Source organism: Armigeres subalbatus, unplaced genomic scaffold (assembly GCF_024139115.2).
Source record: "Armigeres subalbatus isolate Guangzhou_Male unplaced genomic scaffold, GZ_Asu_2 Contig297, whole genome shotgun sequence".
NCBI lineage: Eukaryota > Metazoa > Arthropoda > Insecta > Diptera > Culicidae > Armigeres > Armigeres subalbatus.
This window is the reverse complement of record NW_026943038.1, coordinates 170,832-194,851: the sequence shown is the minus strand read 5'-3', so window position 1 is coordinate 194,851 and position 24,020 is coordinate 170,832. Positions and strand designations below refer to the sequence as shown.

Below are 24,020 nucleotides of genomic sequence, written 5' to 3'. Positions count from 1 at the left end.
TTTGAAAAGTTATGCGAGATTTATAGTACAGCAAAAAGCCATCTAGTAGAAAATCTAGATGGATTATTCCATTGCTGACAAACGTTCATTTCGAACCAAAAACCGCAAGTTGCTGGTTGATTTTTTTGTCATATACTCTGTCTCGCTCAAACCAACAGCGAATAATCTAACGACTACTTTCACGAACACTTTAACCAGCCACTTTAACCGACCGTGTCCATTTAGCAAGTATGGTGTTGAATATAATCTGTAGATTAAAAAAAAACAGTTTAATAAAGTAAAAAAAACTCAGCAAGTAACCGCACAATATTGAGTAAAACAAATTAAGTGTGTAGCATTTCCACATTCAATGAATAAATTTCGCACCGTGTATACTGACAGCATTAAAGTTTGTGTTGCTTCTTTCGTGCTTTATTGATGATGCTAACCTCTCAAGCAAAGCTTTCCAAAGCTTCAAATGTGGAACACGAAAACTAACACACGCGCTATAGAGACCGAAGCCGATGACTTCTCGCTTAACTTTTCAAAAGGACCTAAGTAACATTTTTTCATGAATTAATTTGAGTAGTGCAATCAAAAGCTTTCATATTGGTCTGTTGATTGCGCTATTCAAATTAATTCATGAAAAAAATGTTACTTAGGTCCTTTTGAAAAGTTAAGCGAGACTTCATCCGCTCGCCTCAACACAGCTGTAAAAGTTTCGTCGTTGGAAATAAAATCGCATTCGTACATGCTTTCTCGTGCGCTCGTTACGTTTGCTGCCATTTTTTCCTGCTTTGGAAGGAAAGAAGAGGCGTGTCATTGAGGCTAACTGCTTATTGGGTTGGGTGGTTTGGTGGAATGATGGTGTAGTTTGGGCATTTGGGTGATTTGAACATAACATTCGTTTTCATACACCTCATTATTTCCATATTATGCGGCTTTTTTCCATTGATATTTATGTGAATTGTGTTGTTAATTTTCACAAATGTACTTGTACAATTATTACACAAAGGCATGCAAAATCAATGTATGACATACAACTAGTTTTATTGAACTTTAATATTACATTGGTGAAAAACACTACGTGGGAATCGGCCCTAAAATAATTGTAGACGCGCTGTCTGGACAGTTAATCCATATTGTATTTTATAATGTATTTTTTAAAACGTGCCGCTGTGCTAATTATTGTACTATTTACCCACGATCGCATATTTGTAACATATGCATTTTTTCCTTTCTCGTACAACAAAGTTGTACCGAAAGGCTATATGATTGCTCCAAAAAAACTTTTGATAGAAGGCCCGGAGACCCATAGTGTTATATACCGATCTACTCAGCTCGACAAACTGAGGTGACGTCTGTTTTTTTGTGTATTTATGTGTACAAATTTTGTAGACACACGTTTTAGAACTTAGAATTATCCGATTTACTCGCAACAAGTTGCATTCGACAGGGAATTGTTTGCTATTGAAAATGGGCCCGATCATTGCTTTTTGGAATTATTGAAAATCATTGTTTTTTCCACAGGTCCCCCTTGAAAAAAAATCAAAAACAATTGTTTTTGAATGGTGGCAAGGCAAAAATATTAAAAATGATCGAAAAATGTGATCTATTCACCCAAAGAGCTTTTTTGACCTTTTTAAAGTGATTTTTTCAATATATTTTATAATGCACGAGAAAGGCATCATCACTGCTAGGTGGATTAATCTGGGTTTTTCTATTCTATTTATACACAAATAGGTATTTACTAATCAGAATGTCCCCCATTCGATTACATTTTCCTTTCCAGAATGGTGCCATCTTCGGGCCCTTCTTCATCTGCCCGTTTCTGATCTTCTCCGGGTTCTTCATCCACCTGAACGACGCGCACGTCATCATGCACTGGTTGTTCCACATCTCGTTCCTCAAGTACGCCCTCCAGGGTGCAACGGTGGCCATCTTCGGTTACGACCGGCCCAAGCTGGAGTGCGAGGAAACGTACTGCCACTTCGTGCTGCCAAAGAAGTTCCTCAAGGAGATCGACATGCTGAGCGCGGACTTTGTCGAGGCTGTGATAGCCCTGGCGGTGATTTTCTTCGTCTTCCGGGTGGCGGCGTTCTACGTGATGCGCTACAGGCTGAAAAACAAAAGCTGAGCTGGGTTGTGATAATGGCGCCGTCTGCCGTGCGAACAGTGATATCGTCCCAGGCCAGAGATTCGTATCGTTCTTAGGATAGTCAATTCAGATAGGTGAAACATGTGCATCAACAAAGAAGTCGATTTGACATTCCTTTCCCCTTGTTTTAGTGCTGTGTTGAATTATATTTCCCGCACGGGCAAGAACAGTAAAATCAGGTAGGGTTTAATATGAATAGTCATCCAAAAGCAAGCGAATGAGTGTCGATTTTATCGTTCAAAATTTAGTTAGTCTTGCATTTAGCTAGCTTTGTTAACAATTAAGGGTGTATTCCTTATGATTTATATTTTATCTGAAGAATCGAATGTGTAATAAATAAGTTTATTGAAATATCTTCAACCGCCTTCTTAAACATATGTACAATATCACCTGGAATATAGCGATGAATGCCAACATTACGTAAACGTTAATCTCAAACCCCGTTTCCGGGGCGTCCATGAACTTAAGAAATTTGGTTGGTCTATTGTAGTAACACATAATTTGCGAACAAGGAAAGTCTGTTCGATTGTACCCATAGATGGCCTGCAGTGATCCTTGCATTGTGTATCGGAAGAACGACGTATAGGACACCGGTTGCAAAAAATCGAGCATCTCGTACGACTTGATGAAATATCCCGAAAACAGCATGGCAGGTATGCTCATACTGGGCACGAAGAACGTCGCCATCTGGATATCAAATGCGGCTCCCGAGAGAAGTCCAACAGTTTGAGCAAAGATGCCCAACAGTTGACACATGGCCCAGAACATCCCGAATCGCATCGGTTCCATTGGTTGGCCGGTCAGGAAGTACGCGATGATAACGAACACCGTTGGACAGATGAGCTGCAGTGGAAGGTCGGCGAAGAACTTGGCCAGGTAGTAAGCCTCCAGCGAGTACCAATTGTTGAGATGCTCGCGGACGAAGATTTTCGCCTCCGATGGGACTACAATATCGCTCAAATGTCAATATTTAATCTAGTCAAGTATATTGATATAACTTACAGGTCACTGTACAAGGCATAGAGTTACCGAAGAAGATGAAGATATGAAAGAAAAACAGACCAGCTGCGTTTGTCATGACGGTTGATGCATCTTTTCCTGCATTGTAGAACACCACTCCAAGCAAAAATCCAACTACGATGTGAGCAATAACTCGAAGTTGAGCAAAGAACTGCAATCAAAAGACATTTGGAACTATACCCCATTATAATGTAGCAATAATTTTACTTACAAAATCTCTAGCAGTGGACCGGAGCGATCGCCGCAACAGCACGGAGAATTGCTTCCACTGGGGCACGGGATATCGCGAACGACGTGATTTGCTGGTAAGACACGTATTCCGGTACGGAGTAAGGATGTTGTTACGGTAGCTGACGTCTTCACCGATGGAGGGGCGCCCTTGAGCATCGCCGTTGTTGAACCGCAATGTCAAGAGTTCAATACCGGGGCAGCTTGACATGGAAGCTATTTCCAAGGCTATAAAACGTGGGTTGTTAGAAAACATGAAATAGTGTAAATTTAAAGATAAATGGAAAGCTTGTATGTTTAGAAAATTTTTAGGTAAATTTTTTTGATTATTCACGACAAGTTTCTGGACATTTCTATCATAAATTCCTTTTACATAATCTCACATAAGTGAGCACCAATTCCATGTTTTTATATTATGAAGGAATACCAAAAATAAAATTTATTTTTATCTTCATTTTTGACTAAAATTAATATTTGATCACATTCTACATAGAGTTTAGGTCTGGAGAAAGAGCCTGGGGCTGCACAACAAGAATTTACCTAGATGTATGGTTGGCTACAGCGTCGATACACTTTTTTTCTTAGAGCAAGGGTAAACGGAAATCTTCATCCAGACATCGGAGGAAGTTAACTCAGGTAGTGTGGGGATGGGTATGTCATGTAACTCTTACCCGACCCACTAAAACCAAAACCCTTTCACCACTTTCCGCCGGTCCACAATTAAGCAATACATTAGAGGGTGGGGGCTATCGAGAACGCTCACGCTTATGCTAACGCACAAGGCATTATAACACACTACATCGACTTCAAGACCTAGCGGTCCGTATCATAATCTCACGTAGGAGACGAGCACCCCGACAACAACCACCGCAATGAGCTCTATATTTACATACGGAGGTCCCCGCAGCCTGACTGTTACTGACGTCAACCATTCGATGAATTGGCGCAGGAACGCGATGGACTCCATCCATGCGAATAAATTTTCATAGCTTCTGCCTCCGACGCGTACCTACTTGCGCTGCTACCGACGCCAAGCGATTATTTGTAAAAAATGCCTTGATGGGACGACGCTTCGGTCTCAATTGGTCTTGACGCTGCTTTTTTATTTCACCCAGCAAGGGATATAGGACGTCAATTTTAAAATTCTTATTAAAGCGTTAAAACACATTTTAGCCGAAAATTGTTCATTTTTTTGGGTTAGAAATTTAATTTACTTTTTATATAGGTAACACGAAAATTGAATTATTTTGATTTAAAAAACATGTGTAGATAAAAAACCTAACACTTGATTCACGCTCATACACTCCATGCTTGCACACACGCTAACGCTCCTATGAGTCTGACTTGTGTGCTCACCTCTATCATGCCGTGCGGGTCTAACTTTTGTGCCCACCCTTCTAATGCCATGTGGGACTAACTTGTATGCCCATCTTTATCATACCATGTGAGACTGCTCACCTCTTTCATTCAGTTCGCGCTGACACATACTTCTCTAGACATTCGACCTAACACTCCCTCTGGCATCCCTTGTGGGACATTTCACTTATAATAATATAACCTATAGGTTCCCACTTCTGACATACCATGTGAGTCTGACTCACCTCGCTCATGCCATATGAGACTAGCTCAACTCAACTCATCTCATTCCTTTCGTACCATGTGAGACTGACTTGGATGCTCACCCACACTCCTCCGCCACGCCGCGGTAGGTAGTGGTAGGAACCAACATTCCTGCGCTACTCCCAGCGCGGCGTGTGCAGTCCATACATACACTTTTTCATTCACACTTCTGCCATGCTTCGAGGTGACGATCTCGGTTGCCACCCGCTGCGCCATTACCTTTGCATGGGCAGACCATTCACACACTTCTCCACGTTCGGCACTTTCGCTCTAACTAACCAATCACAAGTTAGTCATGCTTGTCGATTGTTGCTCGGCGCGCCAGATTCTCTGCAAGCTGCAGGCAATCTGAGTGGTTGCAGTCGAGACTGCGTTCCACTTCTCCACCGCTTGACACATCCTCTGGATAAGATTATCCGGAGTTGTGTCCCGGCCGCAAACGTCTAGCATTGCTCTTCTTTCGACGTCGAAACGAGGACATACGAACAGTATGTGCTCTGCAGTTTCGTCAACACCTGGGCAGTCAGGGCAGACCGGGACCTCCGCGTGCCCAAACCTGTGGTGGTACTGTCGGAAGCAACCATGGCCTGACAGGAATTGTGTCAGATGGAAGTGAACCTCCCCATGGGGTCTCCCCACCCAGCTTGATATGTTAGGAATCAGCCGGTGGGTCCACCTACCTTTCGAGGAGTTATCCCACTCGCGCTGCCATCTGGCAACCGAAGTCATCCTGGTACGCTCGCGGGCTCCTCTGGTGCCACGTAGCTCAAAACACTCCTCGTCTTCTCGGATGACCAGCCCGACTGGCATCATACACGCTATCACGCAGGATGCGTCGTGCGGTACCGTGCGGTAGGCAGATATCACTCTGAGAAACATCAAGCGGTAGGTGTTCTCTAGTTTCTGCAGGTAACTGGTTACCCCCAGTGCTTTTGCCCAGGAAGGGCCGCCGTACCTAAGAATAGATGCGGCAACGCCTGCCAGTAGCCTACGTCTACTGGCGCACACCTTGGAGCTGTTGGACATCATCCTCGATAATGCCGCCACAGCAGTCGAAGCCTTCTTGCACGCATATTCGACATGGCTACCGAAGGTAAGCTTGTCGTCTATGATGACCCCAAGAATCTTCAGACTCCGCTTTGAAGTGATCGCGACGTCTTCCACGTGTACAACTGCATGTTGTGCCGACTTACGGTTGCTGACGATAACCATCTCCGTCTTATGTTGAGCGAGCTCAAGGCCTCTCGCACTCATCCAGTCCGCCACAGTGCTGATCGCGTGTTCTGCGGTTAGCTCTACTTCGGGGATTGACTCCCTGTAGACCTCTAGGGTTACATCCCCAAGCAACACCTCTTGTTTCTCAGTGAGTAACAACAACTGTGGTGTGACTTACTAAAGGTCTGACTTATGCACAACGCGTCGTATTTGGAACTCCTTTGTGACACAAAAAGCGCAAGAGGTGGAGCCTATTTGCAACATCTTGCGGCTACAATGAAAATAAAAACACAAAAACCAACCGGGAATTGAACCATGGACCTTGAGATTTGCAACCTTCTACTATAACCATCACACCAACAATTCTATTTGGAGATTCTGCTACAAGTGCACTACATAAACAACAAAGTCATTTGTAACTTCATTGTACCTTATACGGAACATGCAGGGGACTGTCAAAAATAAAATACTGCTCAGCTGAGCTCAAAGTGTTCTTCAACATAACAGAAACATTGTCGTAACAGCAATGAACCGAAGTTCATTCCCTGTGTCGCATCGGACCGAGTCAGACGCATTTAGTTTGGATCTCTTCACGCGAACTCGATAAAGTGCTTTTTCAAGTTTACTTTGCCAAATATACGGCACCGAAGTTTCGCAAGGTGAATTCCTGGCGACCAGAAGGAAGCGGGCTGTAATTGGTAAATTACCAACCGGTAATCATTACAGCGCCGTGAATATCAGCATTCGGACAGAGCATCATCCATCCCCGTACGACGACGTTCGTAGGCACCTACAAAGGCAACAACAAAACGGCTAAGTACCTATTCGCTTTGTATTGTTTGCATGCGGTGGAGTTGGGTACATTTTTTCTCGACAGAAAGAATCGGACAGTGCAGAAAGAGTGGGCATTAGCCTGGTCCAAAAAAATATTTTTTTCTTAAATAAATTTATTTAAGTTTTTTTTATCTTTGATACATGGATGAAGTGAGTGGAGGCGAAACGCCTCCCAAAGACAATGTCGTTCGCACGCGATTTTACCAGGCCACATCACCTGGTCCCTGGGTTGTTTATTTCCGGCAGAAAGTGAAAAGTATTGATTTTTTAGGAATCAAACGTGACTTGACGCGTCGTTTTCCGAAAACTGATTTTCATCAGATCAATCGGAACAAACTACGTGTAACCGCACCTACATTCCAGGATGCAAATGCTATCGCAAAAGACCAGAACTACAATGTGTAATATTTGGTTTATGTCCCCTCGCGGGAGGTCGAGATTGAAGGCGTAATTAACGCAGCGAGCCTGACTTGCAAGGATGTACTTGCAGGAAAAGGCCGTTTAAAGAATGCCTTGCAGTCTACCGTGGATATTCTGGACTGCAAGAAATTGCATTCAGCAGCTATGGTAGATGGTAAAAAAGTATATTCAAAGTCAGGTTCGCTACGGGTAACGTTTGCCGGTTCGATACTCCCAAAATATGTAGATATCGAAAATATGTTGTTTCCGGTGCGTCTTTTTGTACCCAGAGTTTTCAATTGTACCAACTGCAAACAGTTGGGGCACACTGCCGAGTTTTGCGACAACAAGCCCCGTTGTGGCAAATGTTTTGAAAAGCATAGGGAGGAGTCCTGCCAACAACAAGTTACAAAGTGCGCTTATTGTGGCATGGACCCTCCCCATGGTTTGCAAGAATGCCTGGTGTACAAAAGCGCACCCAAAAGTTAAGCGTTCGTTAGTACAGCGCTCTAAGCAGTCGTATGCAGAAATGGTGAAGTCGCAAGACACATCCGCAACTGCCAATGCAACGGCTGCTATTTCAGCTGCCGTTCAAGTAAGTGATTTTTATGATGTCCTCTTCATAGACGAATCGGACTCTGACGTAGAATATGGATGATTTTACGGAGGTATACGTACCCAAAAAGAGTAAGAAACCATCTTCCTCGGGATTGCGCCTTAAGAAAATAAAAATTGTCCCTAAAAGCTTGCAAAAATTGGTAATGATAATGGGGGATTATTTAAAATTCTGAAGCAACCTGTCTATACTGCTCCTTTTGACCCATGTTGCAGTAGGACATTCTCATTATTGCCTAAAACTGATGTTACAAAGAAACATCAGTCAAGGAATATCTCTGAGCAGAAAACTGCTACTCGCACTTCCAAGAAAAGAATTTCGTCCAAGCGAGGATTGATATCCTTTAAGGACCTTGTGGATCGTATTTTGAACTTATTCAATATTCCGAATTCATTGAGGCCAATCATTGACCTCTTTATTCCAACAGTTGAAAGTTATCTGAAGCAATTGACTGTTTCATGGCCCCTTCTTGCAGGACTTGTATCTTTCGATGGATAATACGGCCATATTAAGATACAATCACTGTGCTGCAGTGGAACTGTCACAGTCTGAAACATAAATTGGACGTGTTTAAGTTTTTAATTCGCAACTCTGATTGCGATATATTTGCACTCTGTGAAACATGGCTTTCTTCTGAAGATGAAATCAGCTTCCACGATTTTAACATTATTCGCCAAGATCGGAATGATCATTATGGTGGCGTTCTTTTGGGAATCAAAAATGTCACACTTTCTACAGAATTCTATTCTGACTGTTAATGGTTTAGAAATCGTCGCTTGCCAAGTAAATGTAAAGAAAAAGACCTTTGCATAGCTTCAGTGTATATTCCCCAAATGCCTCACTTAATCGTCGGCATCTTTGGAGCGCAGTCTCTTTTATCATCCCCAGTTTTAATACTGGGTGATATGAATGCACATGGTATTGCATGGGGCGAAACTAGAGACGATAACAGAGCGCCTATTTTCTATGATTTGTGCGACGATTTCAACTTGAATATTTTGAACACAGGCGAAGTAACTCGAATAGGACCTCAAGGTCAGGAAAGTCGAATAGATCTGTCTTTATGCTCTAATTCACTATCATTAGATTGCACGTGGAAGGTAATCCAAGATCCCCATGGTAGTGACCACATGCCGATAGTCACCACAATCAAAAGCGGCTATCAACGATCAGTGCCAGTTAATGTTCCTTTCGACCTCACGAAAAACATTGACTGGCAAAAATTTGCATCGGCGGTAAAAAATTGTATTGAATCAACTGATATTCTTCCTCCACTGGATGAGTATCGATCCCTTATCGAATTGATTCATAAAAGCGCACTAGAAGCTCAGAAACGACGCGTTCCAAGTACATCTGTCATAAGAAGACCAGCCACTCCTGGATGGGATGATGAATGTACTAAGTTGTATTCCGAGAAATCTGATGCCTTCAAGGCTTTCCGTAAACACGGAAGGTCTGAGCTTTTCGAAAAGTATTTGAGGCTTGAAAGAAAGCTCAAAAATCTTCTCAAGGCTAAAAAACGTAGCTACTGGCGACGTTTTGTTGAGGGACTATCACGAGAAACCTCAATGACAACACTTTGGAAAACGGCCCGCAACATGCGGAACCGCATTTCCACCAATGAGAGTGAAGAATACTCCAATCGATGGATATTCAACTTCGCAAAAAGGTCTGCCCAGATTCCGTACCAGCAGAACCGCTATTTCGAGAATCAGTCACTGATCCCGGTTCTTTGGGTGGACCATTCTCAATGCTGGAACTTTCTATGTCTCTTCTTTCATCAAACAATTCTTCTCCGGGATGCGATAATATCAAATTCAATCTTCTTAAAAACCTCCCAGATATCGTTAAAGACGATTACTTGACCTGTACAACTGTTTCATGGAGTACAACATTGTGCCCCCAGAATGGCGACAGGTCAAAGTAATAGCTATTCAAAAGCCTGGGAAACCAGTGTCTGATCACAATTCATACCGACCGATTGCCATGCTATCGTGCATGAGGAAATTATTGGAGAAAATGATCCTTTCAAGAATTGACCATCGGGTCGAGCAAAATGCATTACTGTCAAATACTCAATTCGGTTTTCGAAAAGGTAAAGGAAAATGACTGTCTAGCGTTGCTCTCTTCAGATATACAGCTGGCCTATGCGCACAAGGAGCAACTGGCTTCAGTTTTCTTGGATATTAAGGGCGCTTTTGATTCTGTTTCCATAGAAGTACTGTCGGAAAATTTGCACAGTAGTGGATTACCCGTTATTTTGAATAATTTCTTGTACAATTTGTTGTCAGTAAAACATATGAACTTTACTCTCGGCACTCTGACAACTTCCAGAAATAGCTACATGGGCCTTCCCCAAGGTTCATGTTTAAGTCCCTTGCTTTACAATTTCTATGTTAAAGATATTGACAATTGTTTGAAGGACAATGCACGCTTAGGACAACTTGCAGATGATGCCGTGATCTCCCTAAGAGGTTCATGTGCAAATGTCCTGCAAAGACCATTGCAAAATTCCTAAATAACCTGACTGTTTGGGCCAGACATTTAGGGATCGAGTTCTCTCCGCAAAAAACTCAATTGGTAGTGTTTACTAAGAAGCGGTACCCAGCTCAACTGAAACTAAAGCTGTTGAAAGATGACATAAACCAATCTTTATCTTCTAAATACCTTGGGGTCTGGTTTGATTCCAAGTGTACCTGGAAAACCCATATTGATTATTTGTTAGAGAAATGCCGAAAAGGATCCATTTTCTCCGTTCTATCTCTGAACTTGGTGGGCGCTCACCCGGAAGACCTCATCAAACTATATAAAACGACTATTCTCTCTGTTTTAGAGTATGGCTCTTTCTGCTTCCTCTCAGCAGCTGACTGCCACCTGATCAAATTGGAACGAATTCAATATCGTTGTTTGCGTATTGCCCTTGGCTGTATGCATTCAACGCATAACATGAGCCTGGAGGTGCTTGCTGGAGTCACTCCTTTAAAGCACCGTTACTGGGAGCTCTCACTTAGAATACTGATCAAATGTGGAACAAGTAACACACTTGTCTTAGAAAAACTTCGATAATATGCTTGAACTGGTTCATCGGTCAAGATATCTGCGAGTCTATCTCAACTACATATCGTCAGATCTCTGTCTTCCATGTTATAATCCACCTCGAGTTTACTTCGTCAACGACAGTTCCTCAATTGAATACGATCTGTCCATGAAACACGCTATTCAAGGAATACCAGATCATCTTCGACAAATATCTATCCTTCCATTTTCTCTAAAAAATATGAACATGTCAATTGCAATAACAGATATTTCACTGATGGTTCTCGCATTAACGGATCCACTGGCTTCGGTGTTTTCAACGTAAGTTCAACCACCTTCCGAAAACTTCAGGAACCGTGTTCGGTTTATGTTGCTGAGCTGGCAGCAATTAATTTCGCTTTGGGGACAATTTCGAATCCGCCTGTAGACCATTATTTCATCTTCTCGGATAGTCTTAGTTCTATCAAGGCACTCCGGTCGATGAAACCTGTTAAGCACGCATCTTACTTTCTTACAACTATAAGAGAGCAGATGCGTGATTTAGTCGAAAGATCATTCAAGATTACCTTTGTATGGGTCCCATCCCATTGCCTAATCTATGGCAATGAGAAGGCGGATTCGCTAGCAAAGGTGGGCGCACAGGAAGGTGAAGTTTATGATAGACAAATCTCGAACGAGTTTTTTTCCCATTAGTCCGTCAGAGTACTCTTCAACCATGGCAAAAAAAATTGGACACACAACGAACTTGGACGATGGCTATTTTCTATAGTTTTAAAAGTTTATGGGCGAGCGTGGTTCAGAGGTGAGGACTTAAGTCGAGGCTTCATCTGCACGATGTCGAGGCTTATGTCCAATCACTATTCACTAAACACACATCTCTACAGAATAAACCTGGTCGAGAGCAACCTATGTAGGTGCGGAGCCGGTTACGATGATATCGATCACGTAGTTTGGTATTGCTCGGAAAATGACGCCTCCAGAGAGCAACTATTGGATCCCCTTGTGGGCAGAGGTAAACAACCCTTCCGGGATATAAGAGGTGTTTTGGGAGATCGCGATGTGATATATATGCAGGCCATCTATGCCTTCCTTTGCTTGGCTGACATCAAAGTTTAATGCCTATATTCTTCTCTTTCTCAGTTTTTTTTCTTGTCCGATTCTGTTTCTCTGTATCATGTACCCCGAAGCTCTGGCCATCCGGAAGATGCTCCCTGACGAACCAAAATCGAGCACGACGCCACGCAAAATCGTTTTCAACGTTCAACGTCAAACGCCCGGATGAGCAGCTGAAATAACCTAAACCCAAATCCCTACCCCGTCCGTCCTGTATTAAGTTTTTTAACCTTGAGTCGCCACGAGTATTATGGTCTATGTCCCCTCCCAACTAACTGTTAAGATAAGATGATATACCATGTAAAAATATCATACTTGAGAATTGCAGCTCCGCAAAGTGTCACACACGACTGAGCCTACCAAATAAATGAACTGGTAAAAAAAAAAAAAAAATGAACCGAAGTGTTATTAATTCTGCAAGTTATCTGTTTTGTTTTTGATATGAAACACATCGAATTTTAAACCACCCATGAAGTCAGATGGGTAGAATATTGCGACGCCGCTTAAACGGAAATGAAACATTGTGATTCTCTGAAACTGGGAAGTGACTTTAATATGACTCGATGTATTGCCAGTGTCTTCAATGCAATTTATTAGAAACAAACACCTATGTGAAAGATGTTGCGCGTGCTGCTTGGGTCGTCAGCAAAGCCGACGATCTTCACACCAGGAGGGAACTTTAGCTTCAGAACCCCGTCATACATCAGGTTCCATAGTACCGGGCCCAGGATTGACCCTTGCGGGACTCCTGCGGTAATAGGAACACTTTTCTGACCGGCATCGGTCTCGTATAGTAGCACACGGTTCTGGAAGTAGCTTTCCAAGATCCGGTACAGTCCCACCGGCAGGCTAAGCCGGTGTAACGAGAGCGCGATGGCATCCCAGCTTGCGCTGTTGAATGCGTTCTTCACGTCCAGTGTCACCAACGCACAGTATCGAATTCCTCGCCTTTTCCGTTGGATCGCTACCTCTGCAGTCTTGAGGACTGAATTGATAGCGTCCACCGTGGACTTACCCTTCCGAAAACCAAACTGGTTACTCGACAGGCCATCCGTACCCTCTGCGTACGGGGTGAGCCTGTTGAAGATGATCCTCTCGAGCAGTTTACCCGTCGTGTCGATCAGGCAAATTGGTCTGTACGCCGATGGGTCGCCCGGAGGCTTCCCGGCCTTCGGCAGCAGTACCAACTTCTGCCTTTTCCGTCTCTCAGGGAAACAACATTCATCCAGGCATCTCTGCATAGCTAGCCTGAACATGTTCGGGGTCGCTATGATCGCTGCCTTGAGTGCACTGTTTGGAACTCCATCGGGGCCTGGAGCTTTGTTCATCGCAAGGGTGTTAGCAACTGCGAGTAACTCTTCGTTCGTCACCGGAGCCACCATTTCGGCCACACTCCCAGCGCCTTGCAGCGCAGGAGGAGGCCAGGGACTTGTGGCTCGGGACGGGAAGAGTGCTTCGATAATCCTCGCCTACCGGTCCGGTGACCGTTCGGGGGGTGAAGAGCCCCCTTTGGTCTTGGCCATCACGATCCTATAGGCGTCACCCCACGGGTTCGCATTGGCACCCTCGCACAGGTTGTCGAAGCACGCTCTCTTGCTGTTCTTAATGGCCTTGTTAAGGGCCAGGGCCTGCAGCTTGAAACACTTCCCGGCGGACCGCTCTTTCCTCCTCGGTGCGGACTCGTTGCGTCCTACGTCTAGCCTTGAGGCAGGCTGATCGTAGGGCTGCAATTTCGGCACTCCACCAGTATACCGGGCGTCTGCCATTTCTTGGCAGGGCTTTCCTCGGCATAGTAGCGTCGCACGCGCGTGATAGGACAGCTACCAGCGCATCCCCGCTTAGACTGTCGGTGTTGGCCTCCAGTCCCAGGGCCGCGGTGAAAACTTCGCTGTCGAAGTGATTGGTCTTCCACCCACGGACCTGACAGGAATCACCCGCCCTCGGACGCTGCACACCATAGTTGATCTTGAAGCGAATTGCTAGGTGATCACTATGGGTGTAGCCCTCGTCTACCCTCCAGTTCAAGTCCGAGACCAGACTTGGGCTGACAAACGTTTCATCTATCCATGACTCGGCCCCATTCCTACGGAATGTGCTACTGGCTCCGTCATTGACAAGCACTGCGTCGAGTTTTGCAAGTGCCTCGAGTAACGCTTGTCCCCTCTGATTGGTGCAGCGGCTGCCCCATTCCACTGCCCAAGCATTAAAGTCTCCCGCTATAACGAACGGGCTCCGACCTAATAGGTCGGCCGATAACTTGTCGATCATCTGGTTGAACTGTTCCATTGACCACCTTGGTGGGGCGTAGCAGCTACAATAGAACACCCCATTGATCTTGGCTATCGCGACACTCTCCGCGGAGGAGTGTACAACCTCTTGAACGGGGTACCTTCCCGTTGTGCAGATTGCCGCCGACCTAGACCCGTCCGCCACCCAGTTGCCATTGTCGGCAGGGACGTTGTACGGGTCGAACAGGAGGGCGACATCGTTTCTCGACTCCGAGACCGCCTGTCACAGCAGTTGCTGGGCAGGTGTACAGTGATTCAGAATCAGCTGTGTTACTTGCACGGCTTTTTCCGATTGGCTTCTCCGAAGGGACCCGCAGGCCCGCCCATAGCATGGTTCCAGGCCTGCTTCTTACTGGCGCAGATAAGGCACCCAGGTGCCTTTGTCGCATTCCTGCGCCTTTGTGTCCCTCCTCGCCGCAGCGACGACACATTTTGCTTCGGTCTGGGCCCTTGTAGTCATAAGACTTGTGCCCGGACTCAAGGCACCGGTAGCACCTGTCCACTGAAGGTGGCTAGAGCACGCTTACTGGGCATACTGACCAGCCGATCTTCAGCTTCCTCTCTCAGTGACCTTTTGGCGCCAGCCACCGGTAGTCTGAGATAGGCTACCTGCGTACCAAAGAATCCTCTTAGACGTACAGAGGACCGCTCAACCTCTGTGCCGCACTGCTCTTTGACGGCAGAGACGACGTCTTCCGCGGTCGTGACCTCATCCAGCTGCTTACACTGGAGAGTCACTTCCGCACCCAACGATCTGACCTGAGCGCCGTCACCCAAGACCTCCTGGGCAAGCTCTTTGTAAGCCACCTGCTGGATTGCGCGCCACGCTTCAGTACCAAGATCATTTCACCGTTCTTGGTATGTCTAACGCTGCGCACATCCTGGTCTAGGGTCGATAGGCTATCGGCCGCTCGCAGCGATTTCAGGACATCGGCGTATTTGTCCTTGTCCGTTTTCACCAACAAGGCCTCGCCTCTGTCTCTCACCTTCTTCGTAGGTCGAGGGGTGTTTTACTTCCGCCCCCTACTGACCAGTTGCTGGCGATTCGCATCCCCTTCGGCGAGTACCGATGGCTGGCTGGGGCCAGCTTGTGGCTCAGCAACTTGTGCCTGTCTAGTGCCTTTTGCCTTCTTGGGCACACGCCCTTCAGGCTCCGGTGCACCATCCAGGCGACGCTTCGCCTTAATGGTAGCGCGTTTGGGTCACTTCGAGCTTGGCGTTTTCATGCCCTCACTGGCCGTAAGGGCGGTCGCCTCTTTCACCGCAGTAACACCGCTAGGGTAAGAGAGGGCCTTGATCTGCGTACCTTTGGCTACCTTCTCTGCTGCCGCTACACGCCTGATATAAGCGTCCTGTTCTTGTCTTGCGACACGAACAGCTTGCCGGAGCACCAACAGGCTCTGCTTAAGCTCCTTGTTGGTGTTCTGCCTGCCGCTTACGAACTCGATGATCTCGTCGAGTTGCTCGGCCACCACCCGTATCCCTGGTAGTGGCTCGTCAGGCGTGCTGGCAGGGCTAGTCCTCACCACCACTGAGACTCTTCTGCGCTGCCAATAGCAGCAGCCGTCACTCCACTCTGCCCTCTTTATTAGGGGATTGCGCTAGACCCCTTTTGGCAAAGGGGTCCGTCACCTCCAACTCCAAAGATTGATTACGTTCAATGCTCATTGCTGTATGGGTCCCACTTGCGGCTGCCGCCGAATCCTACTGGAGTAGTCGCTTTAGTGATCCCATGGTTATCTATGCCTGCCTTACGGCAAGCAGGGAGGCCATGCGAGGGTTGACACTTGCGTGTTCAGAGCCAGATCAGCGCAAGTCAGGAAAGAGCATCTGAGCCTACTCCCACCCAGTAGGCAAAACTGGATGGCAGGATTGGGCAGCGTGCTACAAGGACCGCCACGGTTTTATGGGACGGAAGACAGCCTAGCCATTAGCCCACTCGCCGTTTCGAGTCGGTGTCACCCGGCCCTACTAAGAGAGTAGAATGTCAGACTGTCAGCCCTCGCTTCACAATATAACTATCCAAATACAAGACCAATACACGCAACCAGTATGCCATAATCAGGGTCTTACTGGTATCAACCCTGATGTGCCAGTAGCACTCCCTGGGCTTGATGCGGCACACAGTCGCTTTGATAGAGTCTGATTACGGGCACTTGTGGTTTTTTGGGAGGGATTTTAGCAGGGCCCACTGCTAAATCCCACCACGCCCTAGGCAGTTCTCCCTGACTCACAGACAGCTGGGGAGGGGTCGTCAAGCCCTTGGACATGGTCCCTGCTGCCCCCTAAATTAGCCCCCCTAAAATCATTGGAATGCCATGCTACTTGTTAACGGCATAGATACGACCTCGGACAATCCCGTAGAGAGGATTCCATAGACGGTAGACTCACCAATGCAAGAAACATGCGCGGATGACCTGCGGATTTCTGTACAGTTAAAGGTCGGAGATCATTTCAGCTCATGCACGGCGGTTGCTGCCTGGACGATTCCTTGGTGTCTGGTTGCAGATTTTCGTCAAGATGCAAAGATACGATACACTGAAAACAACTTTGCTTTTTGATAGTTACAGTTCCACTTGTTTTATGGAAAATAAAACATTTTTTCAAACAAATTCTAAAATCTCTATTACTTTGTAAAAATAGCAAATCAAAGTTACACAACACATATGCTATACAGCATTGTGATTGGTTACTTTCTCAGCACCCATGTACATACGGCATTAATTGAGGGACCCAATTCTCACACTCTCACTCTTGTGTTCTGAACACCTGTAGGGGTACATAGGGCCAACGTATAAAATCTTCATCCTTTACGGAGGTCCAAGTCTTATTCCTATCGACTTCGTTTATTTCTCTTCTAGGGTTTAGCGTTGTTCTGCCGGATCCTTGCTTGCAGATTCTATCTCTGCTCTTACGTGGTGTGTGTCCGGCTTACGTCCTTTCACACTTTGAAGATTAAGCAGCGTAGAGAAGCAAAGGCTGCGGAACTGGAAGAATCAGAGAAGTCAAGTACAAGTCCCGTCAACGATATGTATCTCGGTAAGTGTGAGCCGGGCGCTGCTGTAGACAGGACAGGCGGGCATCCGTAGATTTCCTGACTGATGAAGAAAGATGGCTGCAGCAACCGGAGATCATTGCCTCAATTAATCACTTGGACAGCTGAAATTCTCAGCCAGTGTTTTTCAAAAAGTAGCCATCCGAAGCATGAAATCGAAAGGGGCTCCCAAGGTCGACCGGTTGTCGGCGGAGGTGTTCAGGGCTGAGCCTATGCTGTTTGTGCAAATGTTGTGGCAAATATTATGCAATATTTTGCCCCACCCCGCATCGTTCTGGAGTAGATCTACTAGTTAGAAGTGTCCCTATATTGGTTTTTCAGTGTCTGAATCACGGAAATCTATGTGGCCCAGGGATGCAAGGGATTTTCAGATAGGGTCGGAGCTCTGTTTGACCCTATTCTGATAGGATGCGATTCATTTCCACTGTCACGGTTTGTCACGGTCTATCACGGTCTGTCACGGTCTGGGTCTCCAGTAGCCTTGCGAGCAAAGGTGTGGGATTGCAAATCCGGAGATGGCGAGTTCGATTCTCGGTCCGGTCTAGGATGTTTTCGGGTTGGAAAATTTCTTGACACCCTGGGCATAGTGTATCCATTGTACTTGCCACACAAACCACATACTCATGCAATGGCGGGCATGGAAAAGTTTTCAATTAATAACTGTGGAAATGCTAAATACTAAGTTGAAAAGTCGACCAAGTTCCAGTTGCAATGTAGAGCCATAGAAGTAGAAGAAGAAGAAGTCACGATGTCTCTATGGGGAATATTTTTTTTTTTTAATCAGTATCTATGAATCACCCACCACGCAATTTTTTTTCTTTATTATCGAGACTTTCAGCCCGAGGTAAAAAAAATTATATCCCCTCTTTTATGTGGGGAAGAGTCGTTTGGCCGAAACTCACCCATTTGGCCAAATGCCACAAGGCCGAAAGTTGTTTGGCCGAATATACATTTTGGCAGACCATTAGGCCGAAAGGGTCGTTTGACCGAAAGTATCGTTTGGTCGAAAGGGATGTTTGGCCGAAAGGGTCATTTGGCCAGAAGGGCCATTTGGCCGAAAGGGTCATTTGGTCGAAATGGTCGTTTGGCCGAAAAGGGACGTTTGGCAAATAGGGTCGTTTGGCCGAAAGGGTAATAAGGCCAAAAGAGCCATTTGGTTGAAAGATTCGTTTGGCCGAAAGGGTCGTTTGACCGAAATGGTCATTTGGCGGAATAAAACATTTGGCCGAATAGGTCATTTGAAAAGTTAAAAATTAGGAGTAAGAAGAGAGACTTCTCAATTCTCATTCCTCATTTCTCACTTCTCACTGTGAAAAAAGAGGAGCTCGAAGTTAGTAGAGACACGTCTTATTACTCACTTCGCGTTTCTCACTTTTGACAGCGATAAGTGGGAAATAAGGAGTGAGAAGTGAGACGTCTCATTTCTTACTCCTCACTTCTCACTTCAAACTGTAAAAAAAGAGGAGCGTGAAGTCGAAGTCTCACTACTCACTTTATGCTTCTCGCTTTTCATAGCGAGAAGTGATAAATGAGGAGTGCGAAGTGAGACTTCTCACTTCTCACTCTTCATTTCTCTCTTCTCACTTTTAACAGCGAGAAGTGAAGTATTGAGAATGAGAAGAGAGACGTCCCACTTCTCACTTCTCATTTTACACTTCTCACTGTTAAAAATAAGAAGACGTCTCACTACTCATTTTGCGCTTCTCACTTTTTACAGTGAGAAGAATAAAATAAAAAATGAGAGGTTAGACGTCTCTCTTCTCATTCCCAATATCTCACTTTTGAAATGACCTTTTCGGTCAAATGTCCTATCCGGCTAAATGACCCTTTCGGGCAAACAACCCTTTCGGCTAAATGACCCTTTCGGCCAAATGACTTTTGGCCTAGTGGCATTCGGCCAAATGGGTTTCGGCTAAACGACTCTTCTCCCTTTTATGTCGTGGGTAAATAAAAATGTTCTATCGGGGGATCTAGAACAATTTTTTCTCGGTATTTTAGTGCAAGCTTCATATAAATCCAATTCACCACGAAACTCACTTCCACCAAAAATGTATGGTGGTGGATAAAACAATTTATAATTGCATTTACGTGAAAGAGGAAAGTCTATACTATCGCGTTGTGGGTGTTTCAGAGATATTGGTTTTTTGAAAATCTGTCTGTTTGGACAAAGACACTGTGCTGTTAGTTCTCTGCGTAATCGATATGATCTTGGAGGGTGAGATTGACCGTGTAGCAAACCTGCAGTTTATTATAGTTTTGGCAGTATTGTTGCTCAACATCTAGGCGACTCTAATTTGACTGATGATCACGATACGCTATATTAGTACTACGACGCTCTTTTATGCGGAGTGGGCTCAACGAACTGACCGTATGCGGCGAGACACCATCAAGTCAGCAGGACCAGGTGGTTGAGTGTCAACGGGAACAATCCCTTAAACTTTGCAGTAGCTAGATGATAGAAGGATTTCAATATCTTGACAGTCTGATATTATCAGATGGCGAAATTGGGATCGACATGGAAGCACGAGTCAGAAAGGCTAGGGCTATCTTCGCGAGTTTTCGAAATATTTAAAGACCCAACCGGATTGATCCACGCACCAAAATTCAAATGTACTACTCTATTGTGAAACATGTTGTGAACTATAAAAAATAACGCAGATGATGTATAAAATTTATAATTCGTACGGCCTTACAGCTGGGTATCGTGTGCTGAGCATCATAAAAGCCATTAATTACCAATAACAATAGATGATCGAGTACATGTATGGAAATGGGTCGGCCATATATTGCAAGGGAGGTTAGACAAAATCTGTAATAAGTAAGAGTTCCCTTAATATACGTGACCTAATAGAATATATAATATTTATGCCAGAAGAGATATATCATCGTATTTTTATTTAAAATACTCTTGGTGACAACTTTATGGTCTATAATGATATATTTCGTACCAAGATGAAAACACTGATGCAAAATGTTCAAAATTTAAAAAAATCGCTAAAAAGCTTTTTCTTCCCTCCTCAATATTTTTGGAAAGTTGAAGAAGTTGAAATAAATTTAATATTTGTAGTGACCTAAAAAAAAATGAACGTTTGTTTGTCATTGTCGCAAGAAACTCGAGAACGGCTGGACCAAATTGGAAAATTTTATAAAACGGCATTTTTACCTAAACAATTATATTTTCAATTTTGGCGTATGATCAACACTACCAACATCATACAAAAACATAACGCAGTAGTAATTATCGAAGTGAATATGTATCGAACCCCGATCTATTGTGTGAATCGATTCTCAAAAATGTTCATACAATAAATATTGGACGGGACAAAGTTTGTCGGGTCAGCTAGTCCGAAAAATAAATCACCACATAACGATCATTTGCCTAGAAGATCTATACAAAAAATACGCTAGAACAAAACTACTTTGATTCTCGTTAAAACAAGGGGGATCAAGTCTCCTCACTTCCCCTATTAAAACAAGGGGGATCAAGTCTGCAAACAGATCTCTAGTTTTAGTGAAATAATCATTTTAATGAAGCACTATATCTTACTCATATTTTGTGTTTTTCAATTTCGATCAAAAATTAATCAAATTCGATACACCTTTGAGTAGGTCATAGAGTGTAAGTGCTAGTAAAATAAATCAGAATAGAATTACTTTGTCCACCATGGCATTACTTATAAATTGGTGTGTTCTAATGACTGAATTTCATATGACACGTTACGTCCCTATTAAAATGATTTCGCTTTATTTCCTCAGATTTTATATTCAGCGCAATGTACTGTTGGGCAAACTATAGAATTATTCAGTTATACGTTTTTCGAAAAAAGAAAAAAAAAGTGAATCAAAACACCTTTATGAAAAAAATTCAAAAGACAATCTAAAAAAATGAGGCACGCAATATTAGGAACGTTCGTCCTATTTTGCGGTATTGTCCATATTGTCCCAACAATTATAACAGTAATAACAGTCTAGCACAAATGACGTATCTTGTACATTAAGAGAGTTGGATTGTGTTAGTATCCGCATATCCTGGAAACTGCTGAGTATGTTTTTTTTTCATACCTTCAGCAACCCTGGTTTACAATATATTTTCAAATAGAAAAATCAAGGTTTAGAGGACATGCGCTCAACGATAATAATTCATTTGAAAGTGGTGGGTACCATTGATGATGATGTATTTTATATTGTGTTACATGGCAGAGCGAACATGTCTTATTGCTAATGGTATATGAATGAGAACGCAGCGTTTTATTTATCCTGCTTCTTCTGTTACTAAATGCTACTGGTAACAAAACAGTTTTTAATTTGATTTTAGAAACATGAAATTGGAATCGTATACATAATAAAAACGATTCCATGAAAGTTCCGCGGAAAAAATATAAATTTTGTTTCGTTTCATCAAATTTTGAAACAAATAAGATCTTGATTTCGTATCGTTTCAAAGTTGCGGAAACAATTTATATTTCGTTTCGTTTCGTTTCGAATCATCATCTTTTTCTTCTTCTTCTTCTTGTTATTGGCATTACATCCCCACACTGGAACAGAGCCGCCTCGCAGCTTAGTGTTCATTAAGCGCTTCCACAGTTATCAACTGCGAGGTTTCTAAGCCAAGTAACCATTTTTGCATTCGTATATCATGAGGCTAACACGATGATACTTTTATGCTCAGGGAAGTCGAGACAATTTCCAATTCGAAAATTACCTAGACCGGCACCGGGAATCGAACCCAGCCACCCTCAGCATGGTCTTGCTTTATAGCCGCTCGTCTTACCGCACGGCTAAGGAGGGCCGAATCAACAAGGACATTTAAAATTTCGTTTCATTTCGTTTCGCCAGTAAAAAGTGTGTTATGGCATACCCTTACTTAATGAATACTCATGGCGGCAATGTCCCAGCGGGGATATAATGGCCCGGACCCCTGCAAAATCTTTTGTATCAAAATCAACTTTTTGGCACAATCAATACAAAACTAAAGAAATGTACAAGCAGAAAACGAAATACGTATCTGTTTGACACAAACAAATTGAAGTGCAAGTAAATGGAAGAACTTTAAAATCTCATAATTGTGAGAAATTCCCCTAGAGGCTCAAAAAATAATTTACCTTCAAAACTATTCTTTTGGCGGTGGACGATGATGGGAAAGATAAATGCATAATTTTACACGCAATTATGATAATAGTAATTACTAGATTGCTTGCAACTACAATTAGTTTGAGATTGCAGGACCGGCTGTGCTGAACACGATTTCTTAATTACCATTACAATCCCTATTTGATCACTTTATCTAGCACATATGCGTGAAATAAATATTTTATATTCTACATGCGAGAAGATGAGATAGATCAGCTGTATTGTATTCATTAAAGGTTTCTCGGATCGAGCTTTCCGTGATTTAACGCAATACACATGTTATCGATTTATCGATCATGCAATATCTTACCGAAATCCGCTCTGTTGTAGTACCGGGGGCAGTGGAATCCAGCTTCACCCAAACTACCCACCAGATCGTCAATCGGTCCACTGTAGATACACTTGCCCGCCGACAGCAGAAATACGTCGTCAAACAGTTGAAACAAACTGGAAGCCGGTTGATGAATCACACTAATAACCGTCCGTCCTTCCTGCGCCAGCGTTTTGATGAATCGAACTAAATGCATCGCCGAGACACTATCCAGTCCGCTTGTTGGCTCATCTAGCAGAATAATTGGCGGATTGGTAATCAATTCCATACCGATCGAAAGCCGTTTCTTCTCCCCTCCGGATAAATTCTTGACCAGTGTAGTCATGCTTTGATGTAGACCCAAAACTTCCAGGATGTCGTTTACTCTTTTGATCCGCACCATGGATGAACTGGAAAGTGGCATTTTCAGCTCAGCGGCGTAATCCATGATCTCGCGCACCGTCAGGTGGTCAATCAGATCGTAATCCTGCGAGATGTAGACACATTTGGTTCGGAAAGTCTCGTCGCTCATCGTTTCACCATTGATTGTTACTGTTCCGATGACGCCGTTTTTTCTACGAAACAAAGCAATGTTGAGCATTCTTCGTTTGAATTTCAATCATAACTTTAACTCACTTGAATCCTGAAAGAATATTCAACAACGAAGACTTTCCCGCCCCGGATGGTCCAAGCACAGCAACAAGCCTCCCCGGAGTAAACCGACCGGAAATGTTCTCCAGAATGGTTTTTCGCTTATCGCCTTTCACCACACCTTTGTAGCAAATATTCCTGAATTCAAGGACCATTTGGTCCAACAGCTTCCGCTGCTCACCAACTTCCTCCAACTCGACAACGCTCGCCATCTTCCACAATCAATTATTCAACTTAACACCCGCGTTCCGGCCAAACGATCCAACTCACTTGTACTCGCATCTAACTCACTTACGCTACTAGCGAGCTCGTTATTCCAAATGCAACTTCCAAGGCCCTCGCTAGTTGCAACGACAACCGATATCGCG

General features: G+C 44.1%; 2 protein-coding genes across 2 annotated transcripts in view; one reads left to right on the top strand and one right to left on the bottom strand.

Annotated features, from left to right (window-relative positions):
- LOC134203929 (ATP-binding cassette subfamily G member 4-like) overlaps nucleotides 1-2,497 on the top strand; it is an 83,672-nt gene extending 81,175 nt beyond the window's left edge. The window contains 1 exon segment of the mRNA XM_062678766.1: nucleotides 1,772-2,497. Coding sequence (XP_062534750.1) covers nucleotides 1,772-2,116 — 345 coding nt within the window. The 3' untranslated portion in view covers nucleotides 2,117-2,497.
- LOC134203930 (ATP-binding cassette sub-family G member 4-like) lies at nucleotides 2,480-23,933 on the bottom strand. Its single transcript, XM_062678767.1, has 5 exons — nucleotides 23,638-23,933; nucleotides 23,002-23,576; nucleotides 3,369-3,613; nucleotides 3,140-3,308; nucleotides 2,480-3,081 (listed from the first exon to the last, which is right to left on the bottom strand). Exons 1-5 carry the CDS (start codon nucleotides 23,862-23,864, stop codon nucleotides 2,480-2,482), a joined length of 1,818 nt encoding a protein of 605 aa, XP_062534751.1. The 5' UTR covers nucleotides 23,865-23,933.
- Nucleotides 23,934-24,020: the final 87 nt, after the last annotated feature.